Source organism: Lemur catta, chromosome X, assembly GCF_020740605.2.
Source record: "Lemur catta isolate mLemCat1 chromosome X, mLemCat1.pri, whole genome shotgun sequence".
Taxonomy (NCBI): Eukaryota; Metazoa; Chordata; class Mammalia; order Primates; family Lemuridae; genus Lemur; species Lemur catta.
In genome coordinates, this window is record NC_059155.1 from 64455164 (window position 1) to 64479369 (window position 24206).

The 24206-nt window shown below is 40.8% G+C and overlaps 1 protein-coding gene across 6 annotated transcripts in view; it reads right to left on the reverse strand.

The window, feature by feature from the left end:
• Positions 1-2681: 2681 nt before the first annotated feature.
• The window catches only part of FRMPD4 (FERM and PDZ domain containing 4), a 773033-nt gene continuing 751508 nt past the window's right edge, over positions 2682-24206 (reverse strand). For 4 of the 6 annotated variants that reach the window (XM_045538895.1, XM_045538897.1, XM_045538896.1 and 1 more), the window contains 8 exons: positions 24057-24193; positions 21569-21695; positions 19073-19162; positions 18350-18532; positions 16162-16300; positions 10545-11609; positions 8868-10157; positions 2682-6658 (listed from right to left, as the gene is read on the reverse strand). In XM_045538895.1, the coding sequence (XP_045394851.1) occupies positions 6654-6658; positions 8868-10157; positions 10545-11609; positions 16162-16300; positions 18350-18532; positions 19073-19162; positions 21569-21695; positions 24057-24193 (3036 nt within the window). In that variant the 3' untranslated portion in view covers positions 2682-6653. The remainder of the gene's footprint in view (positions 6659-8867; positions 10158-10544; positions 11610-16161; positions 16301-18349; positions 18533-19072; positions 19163-21568; positions 21696-24056; positions 24194-24206) is intronic. The other 2 variants (XM_045538893.1, XM_045538894.1) reach the window with 1 other exon arrangement.

Consider the following 24206-nt stretch of genomic DNA (forward strand, 5'->3'; position numbering starts at 1 on the left):
TACAGAGGGGTTGGGTGGGGGAGTGCCAGGAAAAATAAAGAGGAGAAAGAAGACAGGGAGGAAATAATGGGTAGTGGAGACTAAATTTAAATAGGTTTTCATAAAACTGAGTTTACCTCTTCCTTTATTCCTTTCTACTGTATACAGTATATATATATTTTAGGACACAGAATGTGTTGGGCTACATCTGAGCGGACTTGAGAGGACTTTTGAAACCCAACCAAGGAGGAAGTTGGGACCAAGAACAGGTAGAAAGGGAAAAAGCAGAGGAAAGCTCAGGCTCTGGGCTGAGGGCTGGTGTGGGGTCAGACTGTGTCAGGAAGGACATGTTTTAGGGAACAACCTCTATGATTTTTGTTAGGTCAGTACTTGTCACAACACTTCCCATTTCTCAATGCCTTTGTCAACAATTCACAGACTGATGGGTAGCTAAAATTCTACAGCAGGTTTTCAAATCTTGGGGAAGAAATAATTATCCATGCAAATCACATGTCATCCTATAAGGCATCCAAAGGCTAAGGACAAATGAGTGTATTTGAGTCCGTGTGTGTGTGTGTGTGTGTGTGTGTGTGTGTGTGTGTGTGTTTGCATTTTTGAGGAGGTACTCAGTTGTCTTTTGACCTAGGACTTACCCAGGGCCAACTGCACCAATCCCACATCCATCTACTACCAAAGCTAATTCTGCCTATAGTTGTGATTGATGGTGCCAAACAGAATTTTGGTCCAGATTGTAGAGTAGAAAATTAGAATTAACAGGAATAATAATAATAAAAAACCCAAACCCAAAACCCAATGCTCTGAAATTAATGTGTAACAGAAAATTGAGATACAATTATAAATATGGAGGAAAGATTAGAGAAAGTACAGTGGAAAGCAGCAGGTTAATTTGAAGTTGAATGGTGAAATAAGCTACTTTGGACACTTGATTATTCTTTCAGCAATGTAGGATTTAAGTCATTCCATTGTTTTGCTCAGCAACAATATTTGATAAAGACATGGATTGTTCTTCTGTGGATTTCCTATGTATAGGCTTTGAAATTAAAAAGTGAGATGGGTAGACCAGGGAATAGGTGGAATAACTAAAAAGTATCCAACTTAATGATGTTCAAGTTGTTATGAATAAAAATTCAGTTCAAAAGCTGAGATTCCTACTCTTTGATCTTCTAAAGCTGAGAGGCTATTGTTGCAACCTGACTTTAAAGGAAGATTTGGGATGTTATATATAAAATTTTTTTTCATAGTTTTGCACTGGCAGCAGGGAAACTAGCACTGAAATCCATAAAGCCAAACTGATAGCTGGTCTCACAGACAGACAGGAACACACACACACACAGACACACACACATCCCTATCTACTCAACCCCACCGCACATCTCTATATGTCCATGCATATATACACACACACAAATCACAATTGACCACTTTGAAAGCAAAGACAAAGTCAGATTAGAGACAAAAAATGCAATATTCATGCATTTTGATCCCCACGAAGATTTCTAAATGTTTGGAAGAGCTAAGGAATTACCTAAACAAAGCTAATTTGCTTGTTTTCAGTTTCAAAAACAGTTAACACAATTATGAAGGGTGATAAGCAGTCAGAAAGCAAACTGCCCCATTGCCAAATCAAGGGTAATCCAGGCAGTACAAATTACAGCAATATCCTGAGTAGCTCAGAAGTAACATTCAGAAAATTAATAACTGGCATTTAGAAATATATGAAAGTGGGACACAAAGAAATGAAGATGTCTTTCCTGAGACAACTGATAACGAAAGATGAAATTCATAGCAAAAGGCATTGAGCCATTGTAGTGTTGCTATGCTAGTGATTTCAATATTTATTGTCAGGCTTGCTTTCTAGAAAATAATTTCTTTTGTGATTAGACTAATTCCTGATGAGCCTGGGATCAGTGGGGTCTGTGTTAATTTTAATATCTCAGCAATTGCTTTAGTTGTTGGATTTTTCTAGAAGCCCAATGCTGTAGTGGTTGTTCATCTGAACATTCTGTCTTTCCACATCAATCATAACCCTTATGACCAATCCCCTTACATGAAATATGATGGAACTGAGACCACACCAACTCTCTGAGCCAAAAGCAAAACTTATAAACAAATACAGTAACAATAACATTAGTACAAATAGAGGAAAAAATTAAAAGAAAATGCCCTGAATTGTGGACAATGATTGTCTTTGGGGGTTGAGTTTACAGGGGCCTTGCACTTTCTCCATCATTTATATTTCTGTAATGTTTATTTGATAATATTAAGAAATTACTAATTTTTAAAATGTGAAAATGGCATTACTATGTTTAAAGTTCTCGTGGGATACTTACTGAAAGATCCATGTATAAAATGCTGCGATGTCTGGGATTTGCTTCTAAACTATACAGTGTGGGAGGAAGTGGGTAGAAATACAGAAAATAAGATTGGACATGAATTGGTGTGTGATGAGTCCACATTGATTCATCATAGGATTGTGTCTACTTTTGTATACGCTTGAAAGTTTTGTAATAAAAGACTAATAAAGATGGCAGGAGATAAACTTGGAAAAGTAGACTGGTGACTAAATGTAAAGGAGCTTGGGTGCAAGGAGGTTTTCTTCTCTAGTACAGTGCTCTCCAAACTTTAGTGAATGCAAACCCTACCTGCGACAATATTTTTGCATGCATGCACCAGGCATATACTTATTTATTTATTCATTCATTTATTTATTTAAAATTATGTACATGTATCACTGTACTATTATGCCATTATAAAACATACACAACATAAAAAAAGCTAGATAAAAATACGCACAAGTATCATTTTAATATGTTATTTCTACACTCTAGTTGTCCTGGACCCCAGTTAGGAGCCCCATGCTTAGTGAATGCGGGGGCCCCTTGAGGTTTTCTGAGTAGCAAAGAATTTATTTATAAGAAACAGAAACTTACTGGCGCAGCCACAGGTAATGGGAGATTGATTAGAAAGACCCAGAGCTATTTCCCTGAGGCTTCTCAAAGAACTCAAATGGACTGGGAAGTTGTTCTAACTATAATAGATATGTGATTTGAACAAGGATCATCACTTCCTTGTACACTTTTATATATATATGAAATACATACAATGTGTTCTACATACAGAGTCAGGATACAATATGCATATAAAACAAACATCCCCCACATATTATCTTGGGCAATATATTTAACACCATGATTATGATGATAATAATATCTAACATTGAGTGCTTACTCTCTGCCAGGTATCATGGCTAAGAAGTTTACACACATAATTTTACTCAAAACTCATGACAACCCCATGGAAATAGATCTTATTGATTTCCATTTTATTATGAGGACATTAAAACTTAGAAAAAATAGCTTTCCCAAGATGAAAGGGCTAGAAAATGGCAGAGTCAAAACTTAAATCAAGATGTTTCTGACTCCAAACCCCATATCTTTACTCAACCATATTGCTTCCAGAGAAAATTAAGGATAGTGTACAAATCAGCAGATTGTTGTGATGACTAAATGAGATAATATAGGCGATATGTTTAGCACACTGACATAGGGCACACATCCTATTAATAAGTCAGGATTTTTGTACACAGAATGATATTTACTAAGATTTTCCACAGTAAACACCACTAATATCTCTCAATATCAAAACACCAATATTTATAATATAGTTGTAATGAAATAATGTTTTATTATTTAATTAAACATTATTTATAATAACACACACCTAACCCCCTTCCTTTGCTGCTATCTGTAAACATGTGGCTTTTGTTCTTGAGTCTCTGTGGAATGGGTTACTAGAGAGAGATTGCAATTGTGGACTGTGTTACACCTCTTGCCCAGTAGGCTACAAAAAATGGAAATATTTTCACCTGGTTTACTCCTGTCATATTCTAAGGAGCCACAAACATAAGTAGGAGTATGTGTAGCTTGAGCACTGAATGACCCAGGAAATATGTATGTACATGATGACTTTGTTTTATGATGGCAGGGTATTTTTGGAGGGATGACACTCCTGAAAACTTCTTTGCATTCCATCAGTTTCACTTGAACTGGTCAAACATACCACTTCTATTTCTTTTTTTTCAGATTTCATATTTTTAATTCAGCCAATCCAGATAAGTATATACTTAACAAACACTTTACTATTTACCTAGTCATGGCTTCCATTATTAGAGTAGCCATCTCTCCCTGATTTCCTGGAACATCCCAGATTTCAGATTTTGTCCTGATATTAGGCTGGAATTCCAAATTTGATCGGCAGCCTTGGCCCCTGTAGAGGCGGTGATGCATGAAGCCCGATGCTGAGAACTGCAATCTGAGATGTGACTCATAGGTGCTGGTGTGTGGTCTGGTCTACATTACTTTTGATGATCTAATATTAAATGTTCCTTTTTGTAAGTTTGCAAACACTTTACTCAATGTTCTGTCACTCTAAAGGTAATGTTAAGTTTCATGGTTGAGTTGGGATGGAGGGAAAATAATGTCTTTGGTTCATAGATTTTGACATTTAGTCAAAGTAGATCTCTCCATAAAATAATTAATTTGGGTATTATTAATTCAATACATTTTCTGTAATGAGATAATCTACAACTCTAGGTCTTACCTAGGAACCTGCCCATCATTCCCTTTGTTCTTCTATTTGGGAAGTTTTTAAATTCTAGAAACACCGTTAAGAGCATTTGTGTTGACACAGTAGAATCCATCCCCCCACCTATTTGTAGACCAGATAGCATAAACCCAAATTAAATATGTGGGATTCTTGGAAGAAAGCATCCAATAACCAAACACTATGAGCAAAAAATTAATTTATTATAGATATATTCTCTAGTAATTCATAATAGCTTCTTGAATTTTAAATGTCTCTTTGCTATTTCCAATGCTTAAAAATCATAATTTTAAAACATAAGTACTGTTTTATATACATTGTGATTTCTTTTCTTTTCTCTTTTTTGTTTTTTTACTTCTAAGTATGAATGATATGGTCTCCAAGTATCCGCTTGGAAAGAAAGGGGAAAGGATTCATTGTTTTGCTCTAACACGGTAGAATTTAAAATTTCACATCATATACCTGGAGTTTTGACTATATGAAAAATAGCCAAATGTCATCACTTTCTTGGATATTTCTTTTACGTGTATATATATATGCATAATATAAACAGAATACATCTGATTAGTACATTTCAACATTTCATCAATGTGACTTTTATCTCCTATTTTATATAAAATAACAAAATATACAGAGAGAAGAAAGGAGACATCTGTTCATCGTACACATAAAGTAAATAAAAGTTCATGTATGGCTTTGCAAAGGTAGATTATGACGTGACTTTCATATTTATTTATTTAAAAGCCTCTTGAGAGAACGTGTTAGTGTGCTTACGAGAGCGGCCATGGTGGTTGAATGTCGCGCCGAGAGTCCAACATTAGGGTCCCCAGTCTTTCCAGTGGCTGCCTCGGCAGCTTTCAGGAGACAAATGTAGTTTATGACCACTTCATCGATCTTCCCTACAATTTCCTGCTGCTGTGTTTCTGAGTTCACGACTTTAACTAATCGCATGCAAGCTTCTGTTAAGCAACAGAGCACTTGAAAGCTGGAAGTCATAGCTAGGAGCATCTCCTCTGGGCTTTTCTCAGCCATCGCCATTTTCCTACAGGCACTTCCCAACTGTCTGGACTCGATGGATAACAGTTGCTTGTATTGAGAAAGTGTAAGGTCGTACGCCTCAGGGCGTGACTCCTCTCTCCTCTCCTTGGTTGCCCTGACGAGGCAGAGCAGCTCATTGGCATCATTTTGGGCTGCGAGGAACCCATCAGGCATTGCATATGTGCTCTCCTTTAGGGCATTTATTCTTGCAATCCGGGCATCAAAAGCCAGATTGCTGAAGTCCAAGTCATCTAGGCCACTCATGTCTTCTGCCCAGACCTTCAGCATTGAACCTCTGGATAGCTCCCCTCCTTGCTTCTGAATCCCAACAGCCAGGGAGAGGCTGGTTGGTTCTGACATGGCCTGAGTCATCTGCGGTCGATAAAGGCAAGAGACCTGGCGGGTGGCCTCTCCCTCCTCTTCCTCCTCATCACCATCTTCATCCTGCCCTCGGTTCAGGAAGCAGTAGCTGAAGGGTCCCCGGCATCTCCAATTGCTGCCCTCCAGCTTCCGCAAGGGTAATGTCCTATAGAGCTTTGAGTCTTTATGAGCCACTGGGGACCTTTTGTGAAACTTCCCCTCAGAGCTTAAGTGCATTGAGCTTTGGGAAAAACTTTTGGTGAGCTTCTTCCCTAGGGGGAGTTCTGCTCGCCTTTCTGAACTGGCCTCCTGTGCTTCTGTGATGCCTGGACACTTTAAGCTGACTGCACCCCTGGTTCTCTCTCGGAAGGTCTCCAAACCTACAGATCCTAAGAGGATACTGCTGCTATGTTTCAGAGCTCTCTGGCTGGGGGGTGTCCTGAGGCTCCCCACTCTCAGATCCGGTGGCCGCCAGCTCACAGCCTCTCCATATGCCTGGTTTGCTTGAGAGAAATCATTAGGGTCTTGATTTGGAATTGGCACCTTTGATTCCGAGTGAATGTTTGATGGTAGCAGGATGGGATCAGCTTCAGAATGTTGAGACCAAGCTGAAGGCATGCCTCCTTGTCTCTCCTTCCCAGGCTCTGTCAAAGCTACACTAGGGGTAGCAGAAAAACAGAGAGAATCATTAAGCATCTTCTAGGAGGCCATTTTTACTACGTCTCTACATGATGTCTGTTATTTCCCAAGAATGCATTCTAGAAGGGCTGCCATATGCCAGGGTCACCCTGCTTTTAAAGGCTGCCTCCTGATAGTGCATAACAGATTTCCATTTCAATGTATGGAAAGAAATACTGGAATCTGTTATTTCTGGAACTACTGATTCATTTGAAATTGTCTAGAAATCCCAAACATTTTCAGGGAGACAATGGTATTTTATGAATTGCCTTGCTCTCAATATTTACCGATCAAGGCTTAGACACCTAGAAAACACACATCCTATGGTACAGATTATTCAAATATAATGAAGATATTTAAGTTTCATTTCAAGGGAGTTAGGTTAATCCTGGCATCAGTTACTTTTTTTTAAAAAAGTGGTCTAGTTTAGTTAATGCAAATTAAGTAAGTTAACCTTTTTAAGAGGACAGAATGAAGTTTGCTTGGTACAGGATCTGAAGTTGAAACACTGGTCCAAGTTGCTAAACTTTTCTTAGAAAGGGCATGTGAAGAAAATAATCTTCATCTCACAGAATTTATGTGAGGAGCACCAGGTAACTTAGGTGAAAGCTCTTTGTAAACAATGAAGAATTAAACAGTGTGATTTAATTAGCTTGGAGGTAAAGATGCAGTTGGGTGATGAGTTAAATAACATTCACAGATGGCTTTTCCAAGGCAGGTGAAGCTAGTGGTGGGTTTTGAGAAAGCAGAAAATCTTAAAAGGGCAGGAGTAGAAATTGACCAGTATAAGATCTCACTAGCATCTATTCACCTATATGGGAAAGACACTATTGATGATATAATTTGAAATATGAAACTATGAAAGAGCATCTGCTTTCACCATGTGACTGCCAGCCAACTGGGTGGTAAAATGGTGAAGGTGGGGAACAAAAGGTGACTGTGTTCTTCTTTCTACCTGTGTCTATATTTTATTATTTTAGGGAAAATAAAGCAGCTTATCACGAATACCCCCCAAATCTTCCTGACACTGGGGTATGCCAGACACTTCAGAACATTCCTTTAGTGCAGTCTTACAGAGTAGGGAGGGATCTGTAGGATTGCTGAATGGCAAATGATCCCTCCAATCTCCCTGATACCTTGCTCTCTTATCCTTCCTTGTCTTTCAATAGCAAAATGGCAGAATTGGAAATCAGATGTCTTGGAAAGGAAATCAACTATTATGGGATTCTAAGCAATACTACACCTTGTAACTAAAAGTCACACTGGGCACTGCTAAAAGTTTGCATTTAGAATTTAGGAAAAAATATTGCTCTACCGAATTCTAAAAGCAAGCATAGAGCAAGATTATAAAGAGCAAATGCCATTTTCACCATTGTTCCAGATCTAGAAACTTTAGTATTTATTAAACACCAGGAACACTCATACACTGCTGGTGGGACTGCAAACTAGTGCAACCCCTATGGAAAGCATTATGGAGATACCTTAAACAGATTCAAGTAGCCCTACCATTCGATCCAGCAATCCCATTATTGGGCATCTACCCAAAAGAACAAAAGTCATTCTATAAAAAAGACACCTGCACCCGAATGTTTATAGCAGCACAATTCACAATTGCAAAGATGTGGAAACAACTCAAATGCCCATCAGTTCATGAATGGATTAGTAAAATGTGATATATGTATACCATCAGCTATAAGAAATAACAGTGATATACAATCTCTTTTGTTCTCCTGGAGAGAGCTGGAACCCATTCTATTAAGTGAAGTATCCCAAGAATGGAAAAATAAGCACCACATGTACTCACCAGCAAATTGGTTTCCCTGAAGTGCACATTTGGGAATAACAACAATTGGGTATCGGACAGAGGTGGGGGGTGGGGGGAGGGGATGGGTGTAGACCTACATGATGAGTGCGATGTGCATTGTCTGGGGAATGGACACGCTTGAAGCTCAGACTCGGGGGGATGGGGGGGCATGGGCAATATATATAACCTGAACTTTTATACCCCCATAATAAGCTGAAATAAAAAAAAACACACCAGGGGATCAATAATTGCTACTTAACAGTTCTGTGGCCTTTTTTATTATAACTTTTACTTTTCTTCCAGACTTTGTTTTTGGGTTTGTTGTAAATTTGGTTTACATGCTCCTGGCGTGTAATGCAAAGTACTAGATCCGTCATTGCTGTACCTGTGGTTTCCTTAATCTTGGGGAGCCGATGGCATCCATCTCTCAAAGTGCCAAACAGGGGTTCGGCGTTAATGGCTGAGTGCAGAGCAGGCACTGTCATCCGTGGACACATCCCTTCCGTCTGTGGGTGCAGGTCCTTAAAGGTGGCTCCATGGCTGGGAAGCCCAGGGGCTCTTTCCTCTGAGGGAACGTAACTCACACCTTTCCCAGAAGCATCAGGGATCAGGTGCTTCCCCATGGAGGCGCAGAGCGGCGACTCTACGGGAGTGGCGCAGGCACTGCCGCTGCTGCCAGTGCCACAGCCTGCATCCACTGAAGAGCCTTGGGAGCTCTGCAGAGAAAAGTGGCCCTCGCTTTGCAGCGACGACATACGCTTGGCCAAGTGGTAGTCACAAAGGCGGGCTACACTCTCTTCAGCCTCGGGAAGCTTGGAGGGATGGTCGCAGGTGGATGAGTCAGCATCCTCTGGGTTACCTAAGTCTTTGGCTGAAGATGCACAGGTCACGTCAGTTAAGAAGCGGTCCCCTTGGCCAAGTCCTGAAACATCACTGGCTTCTCCATCAGGGGCTCCTTCATCCTTCCCTTCGGCCTCCCTTGGCCCAAGACCAGAAGCTCTTGGGAAGGTTTTCCCCGTGGCTGCCTCCAATCCACTTTTGTCAGCCACCCCACTTTCTGTGGCCACATACCATCTTTGGCTGTCCTTGCGAAAGGCAGTTCTCTCCAGGTTAAAAGTGCTTAGGTGTTGGCTGTCCCTCGAAGACACAGTACCAAATTTACCACTGGCGTCCTCCTCCAGCTCAGCTGTTTTGGTCCCCTGCTGTTTGTTTCCTGGCATGTTTCCATTAGGGGGTGCTTTCCCCTCCCCGTCAGACAGCTTGCTTTTCCTTTTGCTGGTGCAGGAATACGCCACCGACCCCATGTGCAGTTTGCTAAAATAGTCAGTGACCGACTTGGTCTCCATGGTTTCAGGCTCCATCTCCATGTGGTCTGAGTGAAGTATCTGCTTGGAAGGCACAACTTTGGGCGGGAGGTCGGTCGCCGGCCGAGCAGCCAGGGCGTGGGAGGACTTCGGAGGCAAGGACCCAGCGGGGGGTTTGGAGGCGGGGAACTCCGTCTGCTCTTCTGCAAGGGGGTGGTAGCCTTCGTGAGTGGCCAAGAACATGCGGGAAAGGTTTTCTGACTGCTTTTGTGCTGTGGCCAGTTCAGAACTCTCAGTCATTTCAGAAGAGTTAGTTTCATTGCCCGAGTCTGACGAAGACTCAGGACTATAAGCTCGCAAGATGGCTACACCTGCATGCCGTAAAAGACAAGAATGGGTTAATGCATGCATCACAGGCACTTGGAGACATGTATAAAAATGGGACTCATGATTATAAAAAAAATACCAAGTTTTTCCCTTTTCAGTAAGGACTCTGAGTTTATTGCACAGTTGTTCCAGAAATGGGGTGAGGGGAAGGATGTGCCATACTGAAAAACAAACAAACAAACAAACAAACAAACAACAAAGGAAATCACGACTCAATAAAAAACAAACTCATGATGGTAGTTTCAGCACATTTATGAAATGGAACATGCGTGAAATGGAAAACAGCACATAATAGGACTCCAAAGGCAAATGGCTTGAAAGGATGAAATGACATGGGTATCAGTGAATAAATGTAACAATCGTGAAAGAACCTGAATTGTCATTGGTCTGCTGTTCTTCGGAAACAGATAGAGCTTCTAGAGCTTCCAGCGTGGAGACTACGGTGCTCTCCAGTCCCTTCTCACACTTGCCCTCGGCACTGGTGGGCACAGCATCAATGAGGGACACGGGGATGTCATCATTTTGGAGGCTGGTGCCTTGCTGCTTGTCCTCGCGGAAGGAAGCTCCCTGGCTCTGAGAGTCCTCCTCATCCGAGCTGTCTCTGAAGCCGGGTGGAGGTGCGGCGATGGCCATGTTCAAGGAACGCAACAGGAAGTCATCCTCGTTGTCATCACCTTCCGGAGGGGGCAGGGACGTGAGGTCAATGATGTCATCGCTTGACCCAGACAGGCTGAGGATGGCTGGCTGGTTCATCTCCCCCACCACGAGGTCTTCCTCGCAGCTCACCTCATCCTCGTCCTCTGCGTCGTCGGTGTTCTCTGCATAGCAGATGTCGTGCAAGAGGGGCTCCTCGATCCCCTCGGCGGCCTGGAAGCTCTTCACATCGCCTATGTTTGCATAAACAGAATTTGCCACAAATTGGATGCTCTCCGCGTCAGGAGCGAGATCCAGGCCCTTCATGTCATTGGCACTGCTGATGTAGAGATTCCTCTGCTTCTCCAGCATTTCTGGACTCTCATCTAACAGTGTTTCATAGCCGAGAGTTGGGGGACTAATCCCATCATCCAACGCAAGGTCTCCAAAAATAAAGGACACTTTGGCTCCTCTCGGAGATTCCTGGGCTTTCTTCAGAGTTTCTGGTCCTGAGAGGGTCAACAGGGACCGCTGCGCGAGACTTCTGTAGTCTGCTTCACAGGGGGCCTCTCCGGGCTGGGTCAGTGGCTGGCTAAGTTCATCTGAATTGTAGGTGCTGTCTATGAACAAGTGCCGGTGCTCTTTTGGACACATGGCGCTATCTGTAATCTCAACCGCCTTCTGTTTGGAATCTATGTATGTTATCTGGGCTTCTTGTTCCCCTTCGCCAATAAAGGTGGTCATTTGGGGTATACAGTTCCAATCTGGGCCAAGGAGGTTATGCTTGCCTTTGTTTTCAGTTCCTAAAGAGAAAGAATCATGCAAAGACACGTTACTGTGCTGTCTGGTGTTGTTATTTTTTTGGGGGGGGGCTCATCTCTTTCTTAATTTCATGGCTTATAGCATTACTTGTGCAAATACAGTTATTCAACCTTCCAAATATGGTACAGGTCCAAATAGGCTTCAGGTGTAAGGATTCCTTGGTTAGGAGAATTGACTTTAACAAAACAGATACTGCATAAAATATAATTGCTATTTGATAAAATCTAATACTATCTGGGAGCAGGGAACTATAGCTTAATTCCATCTAAATTATTAAAAGACCTCACTTACATCTGTGAATGCGAACATACAACATGTCTTTTACAACCCTTAAAGGTGAGATTTCAAGAGGGTGTTATCCCAGAAAATAAATTGCCCTTTTCTCTGTAAAGTGAGATCTAACATTCCCCACTTTGTAGGAGAAGGTATCAGAATTTGTCCTCATCCAGTGAAAAGAAGGTCAAGGATTTTCATATTTCTACTATATTTTTTAGGAAATTAAAATAAATATTGTAATGATAGCACAAAACCCTCTATCTTTAGCCTTTTTATATCCTAGTGGGTATTAGTAGATCCATGTATAAACATTGGTATACATGCCGTGTGTGTGTGTGTGTGTGTGTGTGTGTGTGTATGTGTGTATAGTGCATAAAGTGGAGTGGTCACAGGTAACATACTTCTGCTATTTCTAAGCATAATTAATATTTAGACTAATTTAATTTTTTTATATCATGGGAACGCCTGAAGATTTGTTTGATGTTCCTCATTGATTTAAAATTGCAAAACCCTAATTTAAATATTATTATTTTGTTTGCTCTTCAAGGGTCTTTCAATCTGGAATTTTGATGTGGAGATTTGTTCTGATATTTAACAAGACAGGAAACTGGGTCATTCTGTAAATATTGCTTTGTAGATTCGAGAGGCAACAATTTGAGGAAATTTTAGTGCCATATTATTCTCCCATCTGTTCCCTCAAATTGCCCCCATCAAAAGTTCGGATAATACTGACATCAGATGTGAAAGATATGTGGGGAAAAAAATCAGTTTTACCAAAGAGGTTTTTGCTTCCCCCAAATTACATAATGGACTTAATGCTGAACAATGCTCAGAGTCATTGTAATAAATTCATATATTTTCATGAACAGCAAGTAAAAGATAGAATTTTGAAGACACTGAATTATACACTGGTCATATTTGTATCTTACCTTATAATAAATATACCTTGTAGGGGTTCAGCATTGTTATATTAACAATTTAGATGGTGACTGGTTTTGTGTGTGTGTGTGTGTGTGTGTGTGTGTGTGTGAGGAGTATGGATTGTTGCAGGGAGGTAGAGTGGTTCAGCAAAGTTGTATTGTAACAGAGGCTTAGACCAGGGGGTGGCAAACATTTTCTGTAAAGCAATGACCAGATAGTAAATACTTTAGGTTTTGTGGGCCAATTGGTCAGTAAAGCAGCTACTCATCTTTGCTGTTATAACATGAATGTAACCATAGATTATATATAAACAAATGGGTGGATGGGTTGAAGAGTGGCTCCCAAAAGATATGTCCACTCTGTGAATGTGATCCTTTTTTGGAAAAAGAGTCTTACAGATTTAATCAAGGATCTCAAGATGGTATCATCCTGAATTATCTGCATGGGCCCTAAATCCAATGGCAAGTGTCCTTATAAGACAAAGACAGGAGATTTGGGCGACCCGGAGAAGAGGGGAAGGCCCTGTGAAGACAGAGGCAGAGATTGTAGTTGTGCGGCCACAAGCTATGCTGACAGCCACCAGAATTGGAAAGAGGCCAAGATGGATTCTCCCCTAAAGACTTTGGAGGGAACAGGACCCTGCCAACACCTTGATTTTTGGACTTCTGGCCTCCAAAACTGTGAGAGAATAAATTAATGTTGTTTAAAGCTCCCAAGTTTGTGATAATTTGTTACAGCATCCCTAAGAAAGTATAATGTGTGTGGTTGAGTTCCAATAAAACTTTATTTACAAGAACAAGATTTGGCCCATTGGCCATAGTTTGCCAACTCTTGGTTTAGACCAACAAGAAAACTGAATAGGTCAACAGGTTAAAAGCAAGTTAATGGATACTTACTCAGGCCCTCCTAAAGCCTAGAGATGCATAAATATGTGGGGTCATGGATTTTGAAAGTGCTTGAAGGCTAATTTTTAAGACAGAGAAGAAGAAATGTGGGCTTATGGGTCCTTATTTGAGATCTTGACTAAGGTCTATGATCACTTTGAGGTGAGAAGAAAATACACACTCAAGCTTGGTTTCCTTCCAGAAGGGTATCTGGGATGATTTTAGAGATATGGAAGAGTGTAGGCTGGGAACTGGAATCTATTCTGTGGCCTAGTCTCTCACAGAGTGGGAGGAGAGAGTGGAATAGAGATGAACTGGCCTAATTGGACTTCACTCTTTCTATTTCTTGGGTCTTAGGAGATCTTTTGGGAGTTTCAGAGGAGAAGGGAATACTATCAGCCACTAGAGGATGCTTGGCCTAGGTCTACCAGTTTCTTTTTGGAGTGGAGTATGCTATCTTCCTTGGCCCTACCCCCCCCCCCCCCCCCCCCCGCCCTCTCTCTCTGAGAGTGGGGAGAAGTATTTGGAACATGTACCCTCAACCTCATTCTTGCTGTAGAACTGGGAGAAATTACTGAAAGGTTGAAGTTCCAGTTTTTTCCCACAGTAATAACACTTTTTTGTGACTAAGTTTTTGCCTCTCAAAGTTCTATTAAACATTACATTGTGGGTCACTCTAAATTAGACAGAATGGAGACCCTTATTACTGTAATCATTTTTAGAGTGGTAGGTTTGGTTTTCTTCATACTCCTCTACAATCTTTATAGTCCATGGGGAAAAGGATTTATTTTCAAGATAAACGTTAAGATTTGAAAATAAAAAGTCAAAAACTGGTTTTCCAATGTGAAAGGATTGTGTCAAATTGCTGAACTGCTCTTCAGAATTTCAAAGGTCAGTGTTAAATTGCTCCAAATCTCCCTGCTCAATGAAAACATGTGGTCATAAAAATGTTTACCACCAAACCCAGTGCACACTTATCACCTCCTTTTTGTTCCTTCCCTTTCTCTATTTATTTTAAAACATTTGGGTCTCTCAGGGACTTTGTTTGCATCATGTTGTCTTCCTCTCCTTCCTGTGTTTCTATCACTTTCAGTCTCAATTTTTTCCACCACTGCTTTTTCCACTGCCAATTTTTTTTTATTTAAATTTTTTTCAATATACACATATAAAAAAAATGCCAATTATTAATAGAAGTGCTGAGCATCATTTTAGGTGATATACATAGTTTTCTACTCTCACCTTGCAAACTAGGTTTTTAATCTCAGTCTTATAAGTGAGGAAACCCAAGCTGAGAGAAACTATAAAAACCAGACACCTCAAGATGGGGCTGGATTAAATCTCAGATTTATCTGACTCAAAAGTCAAAATTGCCTTCTAACATGCTTTGTCCATCTCTCTTCCTCACTCTCATACCTGGCCATCATAATAAACTGTGTGTAAGTAAGTCCGTGTGCATGTGTGTGTATCTACATACTACAAAATACCTATGGAATAAAGATTTATGTTTTCTGCTTAGTTTAAAAGTGAGAGGATTTTCCTTCCCTTCTTTTTCCTCCCCCAATTTTCTCTCGGAAAAGTGACAATGAAATTGGTGTTTAAGAGTTCCCCTTTCTTTTAAAAGAAACCCTAATTATGGAACCTCTGATTGTATTTGCTTCATTGGTTAGTGACTCTGCCTGAAATGGTGGTATCTGTCCTTCAGCCACATTGACTAAGCATCTACTGTAGATGGAGGAAAATGCTTAAATAACTGAAGAAAAAAATGTCCTAAAACAAATGAAAACCACCCACCATCAAAGGAACAGTCAACTTAACATTTGAAGCCTTCCTTGTCCTCACTTTGGGGGTATTCTGCCAAGTGGCTGAATTGAATTATTTGATGTCTTTGCCATCTCGCTGCTCCTATTATAGATCTAAGATGGCTGCCGGGGTAGAATAATTCTCTTTTAGAGGCCCCAAGTCCAAGTGCTAGGCAGTTCTCACATGGTCCTGTTGGTAAAGCTCCCAGAATCCTGGGATAAGTCTGACTGGAAGGGAGGAGGCTCACAGGCACCTGGGCCTAGGACACCTTAAGGAGAGACCAGCCCTAGAGCAGGGGCTCGCAACCCCTACTGGGGCACTCCATCATTAGTTCTCTGCCTCCTGACCTCTGTAAGAGCGAGGCAATAGAAACTCAGCCATAAAGACTTTCACAATAGTAAAATCACTACCTTTGAAGCAAGCACCCTGACATTTCCAAGTGATGTGTCAAATGTGGTGAGGAATCAGCATTTTCATTTTAAATAATTAGACCACATCAGAAGTATTTGAAGGCTTTTTGTGTTAAATTTGGACATTAGAATTTTTTTGTGAGTACAATTTTACCTTTTCCAGAAACATCCTTATTACTATTGTCAGGTGGGGTGTGTGTATGGGGGGGAGTCAGTACTTCATGAGTTTAGGAAGAGAATACCTGTTTCCTGGGTTGCTGTGTTTTTCTTGTTGGCCATGTTAAATATGGACCTTCTGGAATCTACAAGCAGCCTGTAGTATCCAGCTGTCAAGCAGGCCAGGTTCATGGCGTCCGAGGACTCCATCAGGAGCGTGATGGGCTACACAAAAGAGAATGTTTTGGTTAAAGCCATCCATTCTCAACAGCCTCCTGGGGTGTCAATGGCTGCATATATGCTTATGAAATGTAAATAGAGGAAATTATTGAGCAAACATTTTATCAGAGAAACACAAATGGGGAGGAAAAAGACAGGGATAGCACAGAGTGCCTTACTAAAAAACATTCAGGACACACCATTTAAAAAGCCTGGACATTTTAGATCTCTTCCAAGTCACACTAAAATGAAAAAAAAATGACATTGGTTTTGTTCCCAGATAGTTAACATTTGAAAAAGGGATAGTTAAGGTACCAATTACTTCAGTTACTGGAAGTGAACTCACAATCTGAAAATTACAAGAAGATTAAGTTTTGGGTTTGTGGTGAAAATTAGTTTTAAAGGTAAAAAGCAAGTGGAAATTACTGCTAAGACTGAAGGAAAAGTGTCAAAGAGATTCAGGAAAAGGATGCTTAAAGAAACTGTAAATTTGAGTTGAGAAAAGGCCTTGCTAAAACTTTCTGGAAACAATGAGGTTATCATATGAATGGACACAGATCTTGGGCGTGTAGGGAAGAAAGTGTTTAACGAAGCCACCTTTCTCATTGTGTTAGGAAGGGTGTGTTCTTGTTGAAAGAGAAAGTAAGAGAGAAATAAGGGAGCAAAAAAAGCAGACACCAAGAGAGGCACAGAGACAGCAAGATGAGAGCAAGACGACAGGGCTCTTGCTTTCACTGTCAGGTATAGGACAGTGGCCAGGTTCAATGTTCCGGGCTGGCAGAATCTAACTTCCCGTCCAAAGCTCCCTTACTACTTGTTGAACTACCTTTCCACCCCACCATTATCATACGTAGGCAGGACACCAGCAGCAGGGGTTCGCCACTCATTTCTGTTTGGGACAGATTATCTCTGTCATCAGGTCTAGAATGACTATATCCAGTTCACCCTTTCTTCTGCCCTTTTCCCACAATGAGGCTATTTCTCTCAGCGTCTTTGGTCATGGACGAGACCAGGCATTCCAAGTCGATTCCCACACTTTCAGCTTGCCGTGAGGTCAGATGGAGCCCTCTGGATCCAGCCCATGAATTCCCATGGGCCACAGCCAACATGTCTGAGCCCCACGGCCTCTCCTTCATGCTCCTCTGTTCCTGCTGTAGAGCTCACTGATGCGCTCTGACACTGATGCGCTCTGATCTGCTCTGTAGAAACCCTTCCCTATATTCTCACTTACTCTTAATTCATCTCTCCCACACCACCCTGGGGGGAGTGGGGGTAGGGCTGGGTCTTCTCTGACTGTTTTCAGGACACCCCTCTTGGCCAATGCTGTCTCCTTTGTGGAGTCACTGTCTGTCTCCCTTTGGGTCTGGTGCCTTTTCTCCATAGAAACATTAGATATATTAACATAACCAAAATACAATGACTCATCTTTACTGGGAAAAGAAGGTGGGGACAGGAGACCTGGATTGTGTTCTGTCAACTTCTGGTTTGGGAGCAGAGTTTAGCCCTTTGTGGGTAATCTCAGATTGTTGTTTTAAATGGAAAGGCCATGAGATTCATAGGGACCACATGTTCAGTTGGTACCAATTGCTACAGCATGAGAAGACAGAGTAACTAAAATACTCAGCTTTTCCAAAAGAATGAATATATATGGACCCAACCTAAACAAAGGGAATGAGAATTCTAAAGAAAATTGGGAAAAAATCTCCCTTTCTCTATGAGTCATATATTCTAGACAGCTCAGAAAAATCTCCCCTTCTCTCTATGATTAATGTATTCTAAAGTCAGAAGGGACCTAGAAATCAGGCAGCTCGCTTTCTGACGTACAGATAAAAAACATCGAACCCAGAGAAGTATAGCGACTTGTTCCCAAATCACACAGCAATTTAATGAGGACTGGAGTCCTCGGGCCTGGGTTGGGTGGATTTTTTTTCTGCACCACATGGCATCTGTGATGCTCTGCACACACTAACTTTTGCCTGCTTTGTAAACACCAGCAGTGTTATCAGAAATTAAGTGTTCAAATCAAGGCGTTGTGTTAACATCTGAAAGACTTGCCTTCACATCTAGGACGTGGAGCTCCACCCTCACCAAGTTTTCCTCCTCAGGGAACATTTCGATTCTGTTGACATGGCTGAAGTCAGCTAAAAGAGCCACCAGATTGGTTTTGGTGTTTATGACATGGCTTATGCCGTACCGGGGCCCAACCAGGAGAGTCACCTCTGAGCGCTTTTCTGCCTGCTGAGAAACAGATATTGACAATAGTAAAAAAAACTGCACCTCTGAAGCACCACGCAAAGCTGAACCTAAGATCCTGTTTCTACAAAATTACATTTTCTTTAGAAAGTGCTTCTGGGTCATATTAGATATATGACTGCATCGAGGCTCTGATAAATTATGAATAACGTAGAAAGTAAATGTCATAGCACAGTATACTCATAATCATAAGAGGCTTTCAGGAATGAGGTTTGTGTTTTCTTTTTTCAGTGCGAAAGCAACTTCTGGCTCAATGATTTAAAAAAAGGCCATGGTTAGAATCCTTTGATTCTCTTGGTTCTTCACATTTCTTTTTCTAGGGCATTCTGCAGTGGCATTATCTAGTTTAACATTGCTTCTGATATTTTCAGGTGAAGTCGGTTAGAAATGAAGGCCAGAGAAGATTCACAGCTGCTTTGCTTTTGTCAACAGAGCAAGCTCATTCAAGGCAGCCTATACAGTGACATTTTGCAAGCCCTTCTGGCTTCTAAGAAAAAAAAAAAAAAAAAAAGAAAAAGAAATTACCACTAATGTTGCCTTGAACACACGGCCCCCATACAATCGCAGGTCACTGAGGAACTTGAGATAATGGACCTTGGCTTGCAGTGCAGAGAGCTGAGGAGAGAAAAGAAGCCTCACATGTTAACACCATCAGGTGTGACTCCATGTCAGCTGGAGACCAGCTGAAAATAAGGGCGAACTAGAAGGATGATTTTATTGCTGAAGAGATGGGGTGTGTATGATAAAGACTCCTCATTAGGAATGAAAGTAAATTGCTACGTATCTGGTGTCCTACACTGGATCTTAGCCAAAAGGCCAAGAAGCCACATATTTGGTTTCCTGATGAAGGACTGCAACATGACATCAAGATTCAAATCTTATTTATTTGGGGGGTAACATATGGGGGATTCATGAGTACGGAGATGTTGGGCCAGGGCACTCAACATGAGAGAACAAGACCATAAAATGTTCCATTGAAACATCGGCTCATTGGGAGATTTCTAGAGGTGAGTGGTGCCTTCTACTTGCAATTAGGGACAAAGGCGGGTTGTCTATCAATTCTCCCATAGCACCGGAGACTCACCTGAGAGCTTGTGGGAGCTGTTTTGAATACGCACCTGCAATCTAGGTAAAGCCTTTTAAACATGCTCTCATACATTCCCTGTCACGTTTCTTCCAGTCTATGCAAGTTTTCAGGGAAAATGAACTTGCTGAGCTCCGATCATTGTGGAAAAGTTTGAACTTGCTACATAAGTCCCTGTTTTATTAATTCAACTCAGAGAATCTGTTGAGTTTCATGAATGATTTACAAATGAAATTTTATCCAGATAAAATTTATCTTTATAAAGGTTTAAAAATGTAGATTGCCATATCACTAAAACAAGTATTTGATTTAAAAAAGTCCATGTTTCATACTGAATATACCAGGAATATTTATTAAGGGTGAAGTTTTCCAACAAGGTGTAGATCATCATTAAGTAGCAATGACTGTAACATTCCGCTTTCAATTGCAGATGACTTGCCAACTCTTTTATTAACTATACCTAAAGGTACTGCTCTCTATGTGATTGTTGTTTAAGCTCTATTTATTTGTCCATCCTACTTGTTTGGAAAAGCCAAAGCATTCTGCAAATTGTTTTGAAAGCAAACCACTAAGTCTTGGCTAGAAAAAACAACCTTTACAGAAGGACAGTTATAGACAGATAGATAGATCAAAAGATTGCACAGCAGTTATCCAAATTATTACAAGACCAGTGGGCCAGGCTTGAAAAAAATCACGTTACGCCAATTAATAGAAATTAGCTTCAGGTGAATCAGAATTGAAATTTTTTTTTTAAAAAATTTTAAAAATCTACCATGGTGTCCTGGTATATTTCTGTAAGCTGAATGCTCACTGCAACCAGAGGTGTCCTCCCCATGAAACTGGCAAGTAAATCAAAGGTGGCTGATAGTGTGTTGAACCCAATTACGCTTTTTAAAAAAAAAGTCATGAGGTGAGGAGGGAATAGAAATAAGTGTGCATTAGCCAGTAAAAATGACTTAAAATCAGATACTAAGGCAAAAGTATTATCCATGTAAACAGTGATTTGTATTAGAGTACGCAAGTTTCTCTAGCCAATATCAATTAGAAAGTGTTCTTGGGTTGCTAGACTGGTTCCAATTTTATAGGCCCAATATTTTAAGGCTCCTTCTCTTTCTGGTTCGTAGACTCTTTTGCTTTTTATTACCTATAAACCATACCTCTCTTTTCTGACCAGTAGTACATTTTTCAATGTCCTTTGTGCTTTTCCTTCTTAATGAAAACAAAAACAACAGCAAAAGATTTTAACACTAATGATGGTGGGTGACAGAATAACTTTATCTTCCCTCCAAAAGTAGGATTTAATCCAACGATTGTGAATAGGCGTGACTTTGTTCCCCAGAGCATATTTGGCAACGTCTAGAGACATTTTGGTTTGTCACAATTAGGGGTGGGTGCTACTGGCATCCCACCATCCTACCAGGGATGGCACTAAACATCCTATAGTGCACAGGATAATCCTGCCCACCCCCCAACAAAGAATGATCTGTTCCCTAATGTCAGTAGTGCCACAGTAGAGAAACTCTGGTTTAATTAAAATGGCATCTGGCCTGCAGGGCCCCTTGCTGGCTGCTGTGCATTTAGGCTGGTATGAGGGGTAAGTAAGAGTAGGATGGAAATGTAGACTTATCTCAAAATTCTACCCTCCATTCACAAGGTCTCAGCAGTTATGGGAGGTTCTCCTGCATGGGCACATGAACGCATACCTCCCCCTAACAATAAGGAGTCTATAATTTGTGAGAAATAAATAGCTTTCCATATGAATACTTATTTTTCATTAGTCTTAGAAACATGTTAATAGTTTTAAAAAAGTTATACAGTGTTACTGCTTCTGAAAATATGGTGCAATGTATTTTATTCATGAGCTAATTTTAAACATTTTTTAAAATGCATGCAAGCCTTTCTCTTTATAATTTTCTATTAAGATGCAAATGTGATACCTTTTTACCCGGTGGTACCAAGTTTTGATTTGCTTTGACAAGGTGTGAAAGTGCTTTCTTTATGTTCTTCTCTTTCATGCTTTGCAGTACAGCAGAAGGTAGGAAAGTCTCTAATCCCCATTCTTTTCTGCAATAAGGAACATATCTTTAATTTCACATTCTTGTGATTAGTTATCTAAGGCAAAATGGTGCTCTGATGTTTATTGGAACAAATGAACTCTTGGTAAGGCAGGGAATGGAGACAAGCCCCCACTTAGGGAAGTAACTTTTAATTTACACTCAGGAAACATACGATTTGATCATTAATAATACACGTGTTTGCATTTAAAAAGAAACATATTCCTCACTCTCTAGAGAGAATGCTAAGGAGGCATTTGGGGCTGGTGGAAACTGAAGAGACACTTTAACCCATTTCTGAGTCTCTTAAAATTCACTCACATATCTGAGTTTGTAATTTCCAACACCAAGTTCTCTCCAACTCTTCATTTATTCCCATTCTCCTATCTCCCTGTCTGCCCACACTCCATCTTTCTCTCTTCTCGTAGAAGGATGATGCAAGTCCTTCATGCCCCTGAACCCTTCTCCCCTATCCCTCTTCCTCCTCAATGGCTCTTCCTCTAGGCACACACAGTTCCCTTTTGCCCCAGCCAGTTCTTGTCTGTCTAACTCCTTCCATCAACATTTCTTGCTTGGGGTTTGGGGAAGGTGCTGTTGGTGTGGAATCAGGGTGGGGTTCATCACCTGGTATTGATGGGGAGATGTAGACATCACCCATGGGTGTGCATATATAAGAAAACAACAACAGCAAATAGGACTAGGTTAATATATCTTTGCCAAGAGCCCATTTCCTCAGCAATGACTATAACCCTATTCTAAGAAGCTTCTATATTTTGAATTCTAGAAAATCTACCCTAGAATAGAAATCCTATCCTAGAACCCTGTCCTTTGTTATGTGCCCAACCAGCATCTTCTAAATTATGTGAAGACCTTCAAGAAGATTCTGATTATTTCTCCTGTTGCAGGTCCTCTCCAAAGAAGGGTAGGAAGACAACCTCCCCTGACTTGACCGTTCATGTTCTTTACCAGTTAAGATGGTATTTTTCGTGATCACTGTGTTTTCTTCCTCTTCCTCAACTCAGACTTATTGTCTTTACCCATCATTTGGTACTCCTTATGGGCTACCTTGTAATTCTACTTGTATTATTCTTTTAAATAATTGCTTTCCGTATCTTTATACCTGTCTTTATAATCAGAACACAAGTTCCTCCATGACCAGGATTATAACTTATACATATTAGTATTTTCCACTGTCCTAATGTGAATACTGTGTAAACTGCTCAACGAATATTTTTTTGGGGAGGAATTTATTAATGAGAACATTATTGTAGACTCTGCAAAATTCTTAGTCGAGCTTGTTATCTCAGGTTTTAAACTGTACAATGTTCAGCCTGGTAAAATATGGGTACAGACAGTAGGAAAAGAAATGCATTTTAATTGCCTGAAAAATCATCTCAAGTTGTGCAGGACACCTTTTCAAATGGCAGCCAGTTTCACCTGTCCCCAAGAGCTTTAGAAATGTGTCCAGCTGAGCACAAGATCTCTTTGTGAGCTTAGTCTCTCTCCGTCTACAGTCACTGCATGTGTGTGGCAAGAGAAAAAGAGAGAAACCATCTGGGAGAAGGAGTGGCCCAAGACTCAAAGGTCTGAGGTTCTCAAACCGTGCATGAGGATTTGTCCCTAGGCATTGACAGGTGAACTGAGAGTTGCCAGAACAGTGGCGTTGAAGTCAGCAAGATGGAACTCCAATGTTCCCCAACACAGGCTCATGAATCTGTTGGGAAAAGCCATTTTGCCCCCTGGTGGATCAACCTGGCATTGCGGAATTTAGAAAGCCTTTATAGGCAGCCCATGGGAAGCATCTTTGGAAAGTGAGATTTTAATTAGTTTGGACATGGGAAGGGATCCAAGGCATTACATGTGGTTCCAAACACAGGTACCTCAACCCATCACTCAAACTATAGCACAACGAGGAGTCCTGCCACCTTGGTTTGAATCTTGTGTCCCCCAGTTAATAGTTGTGTCACTTCTGCAAGTTACTTAATCATTCTGTGCCTCAGTTTGCTTGTCTACAAAATGAAACCAAAATCCTACTAATCTCATAGGGATGTTGTGAGAATTAAGTTAATGCGTGAAAAACACTGAGACCAAAGCTGGGCTGGAAAGCAAGTCCCTTCAGGAACTTTTAAATGTCCGCTTCATTTTAAATATGACCCTCATTTTAATCACAATGTTCTAAAGATAGATCATGTAAGAAACGGATCTCTTCTACCAGAAATGAACATGATATTCATACATTTTGCCTTTGGTTAATGACCACTCTGCCACAAACGATCAATTTTGGAAACAGAGACAAAAGATCAAAAATATACCCAGGCGTTAAGGAAGCACCATCTCTGTCTCCAAAATGGCTCTGAGAGTCAACACTTACTCGATGTATTTGAGGGAGATTTTCTGCGTTTGCTTGGTGGTGACGGTGGCGATGTACATTTGTAAGGCGGCCAGCCGCAGGGCTATGTCATATTTCAGCTCCGGCCCAAATCGCTCCTGAACGACATCGTTACAACTCTGCGGAGAGACC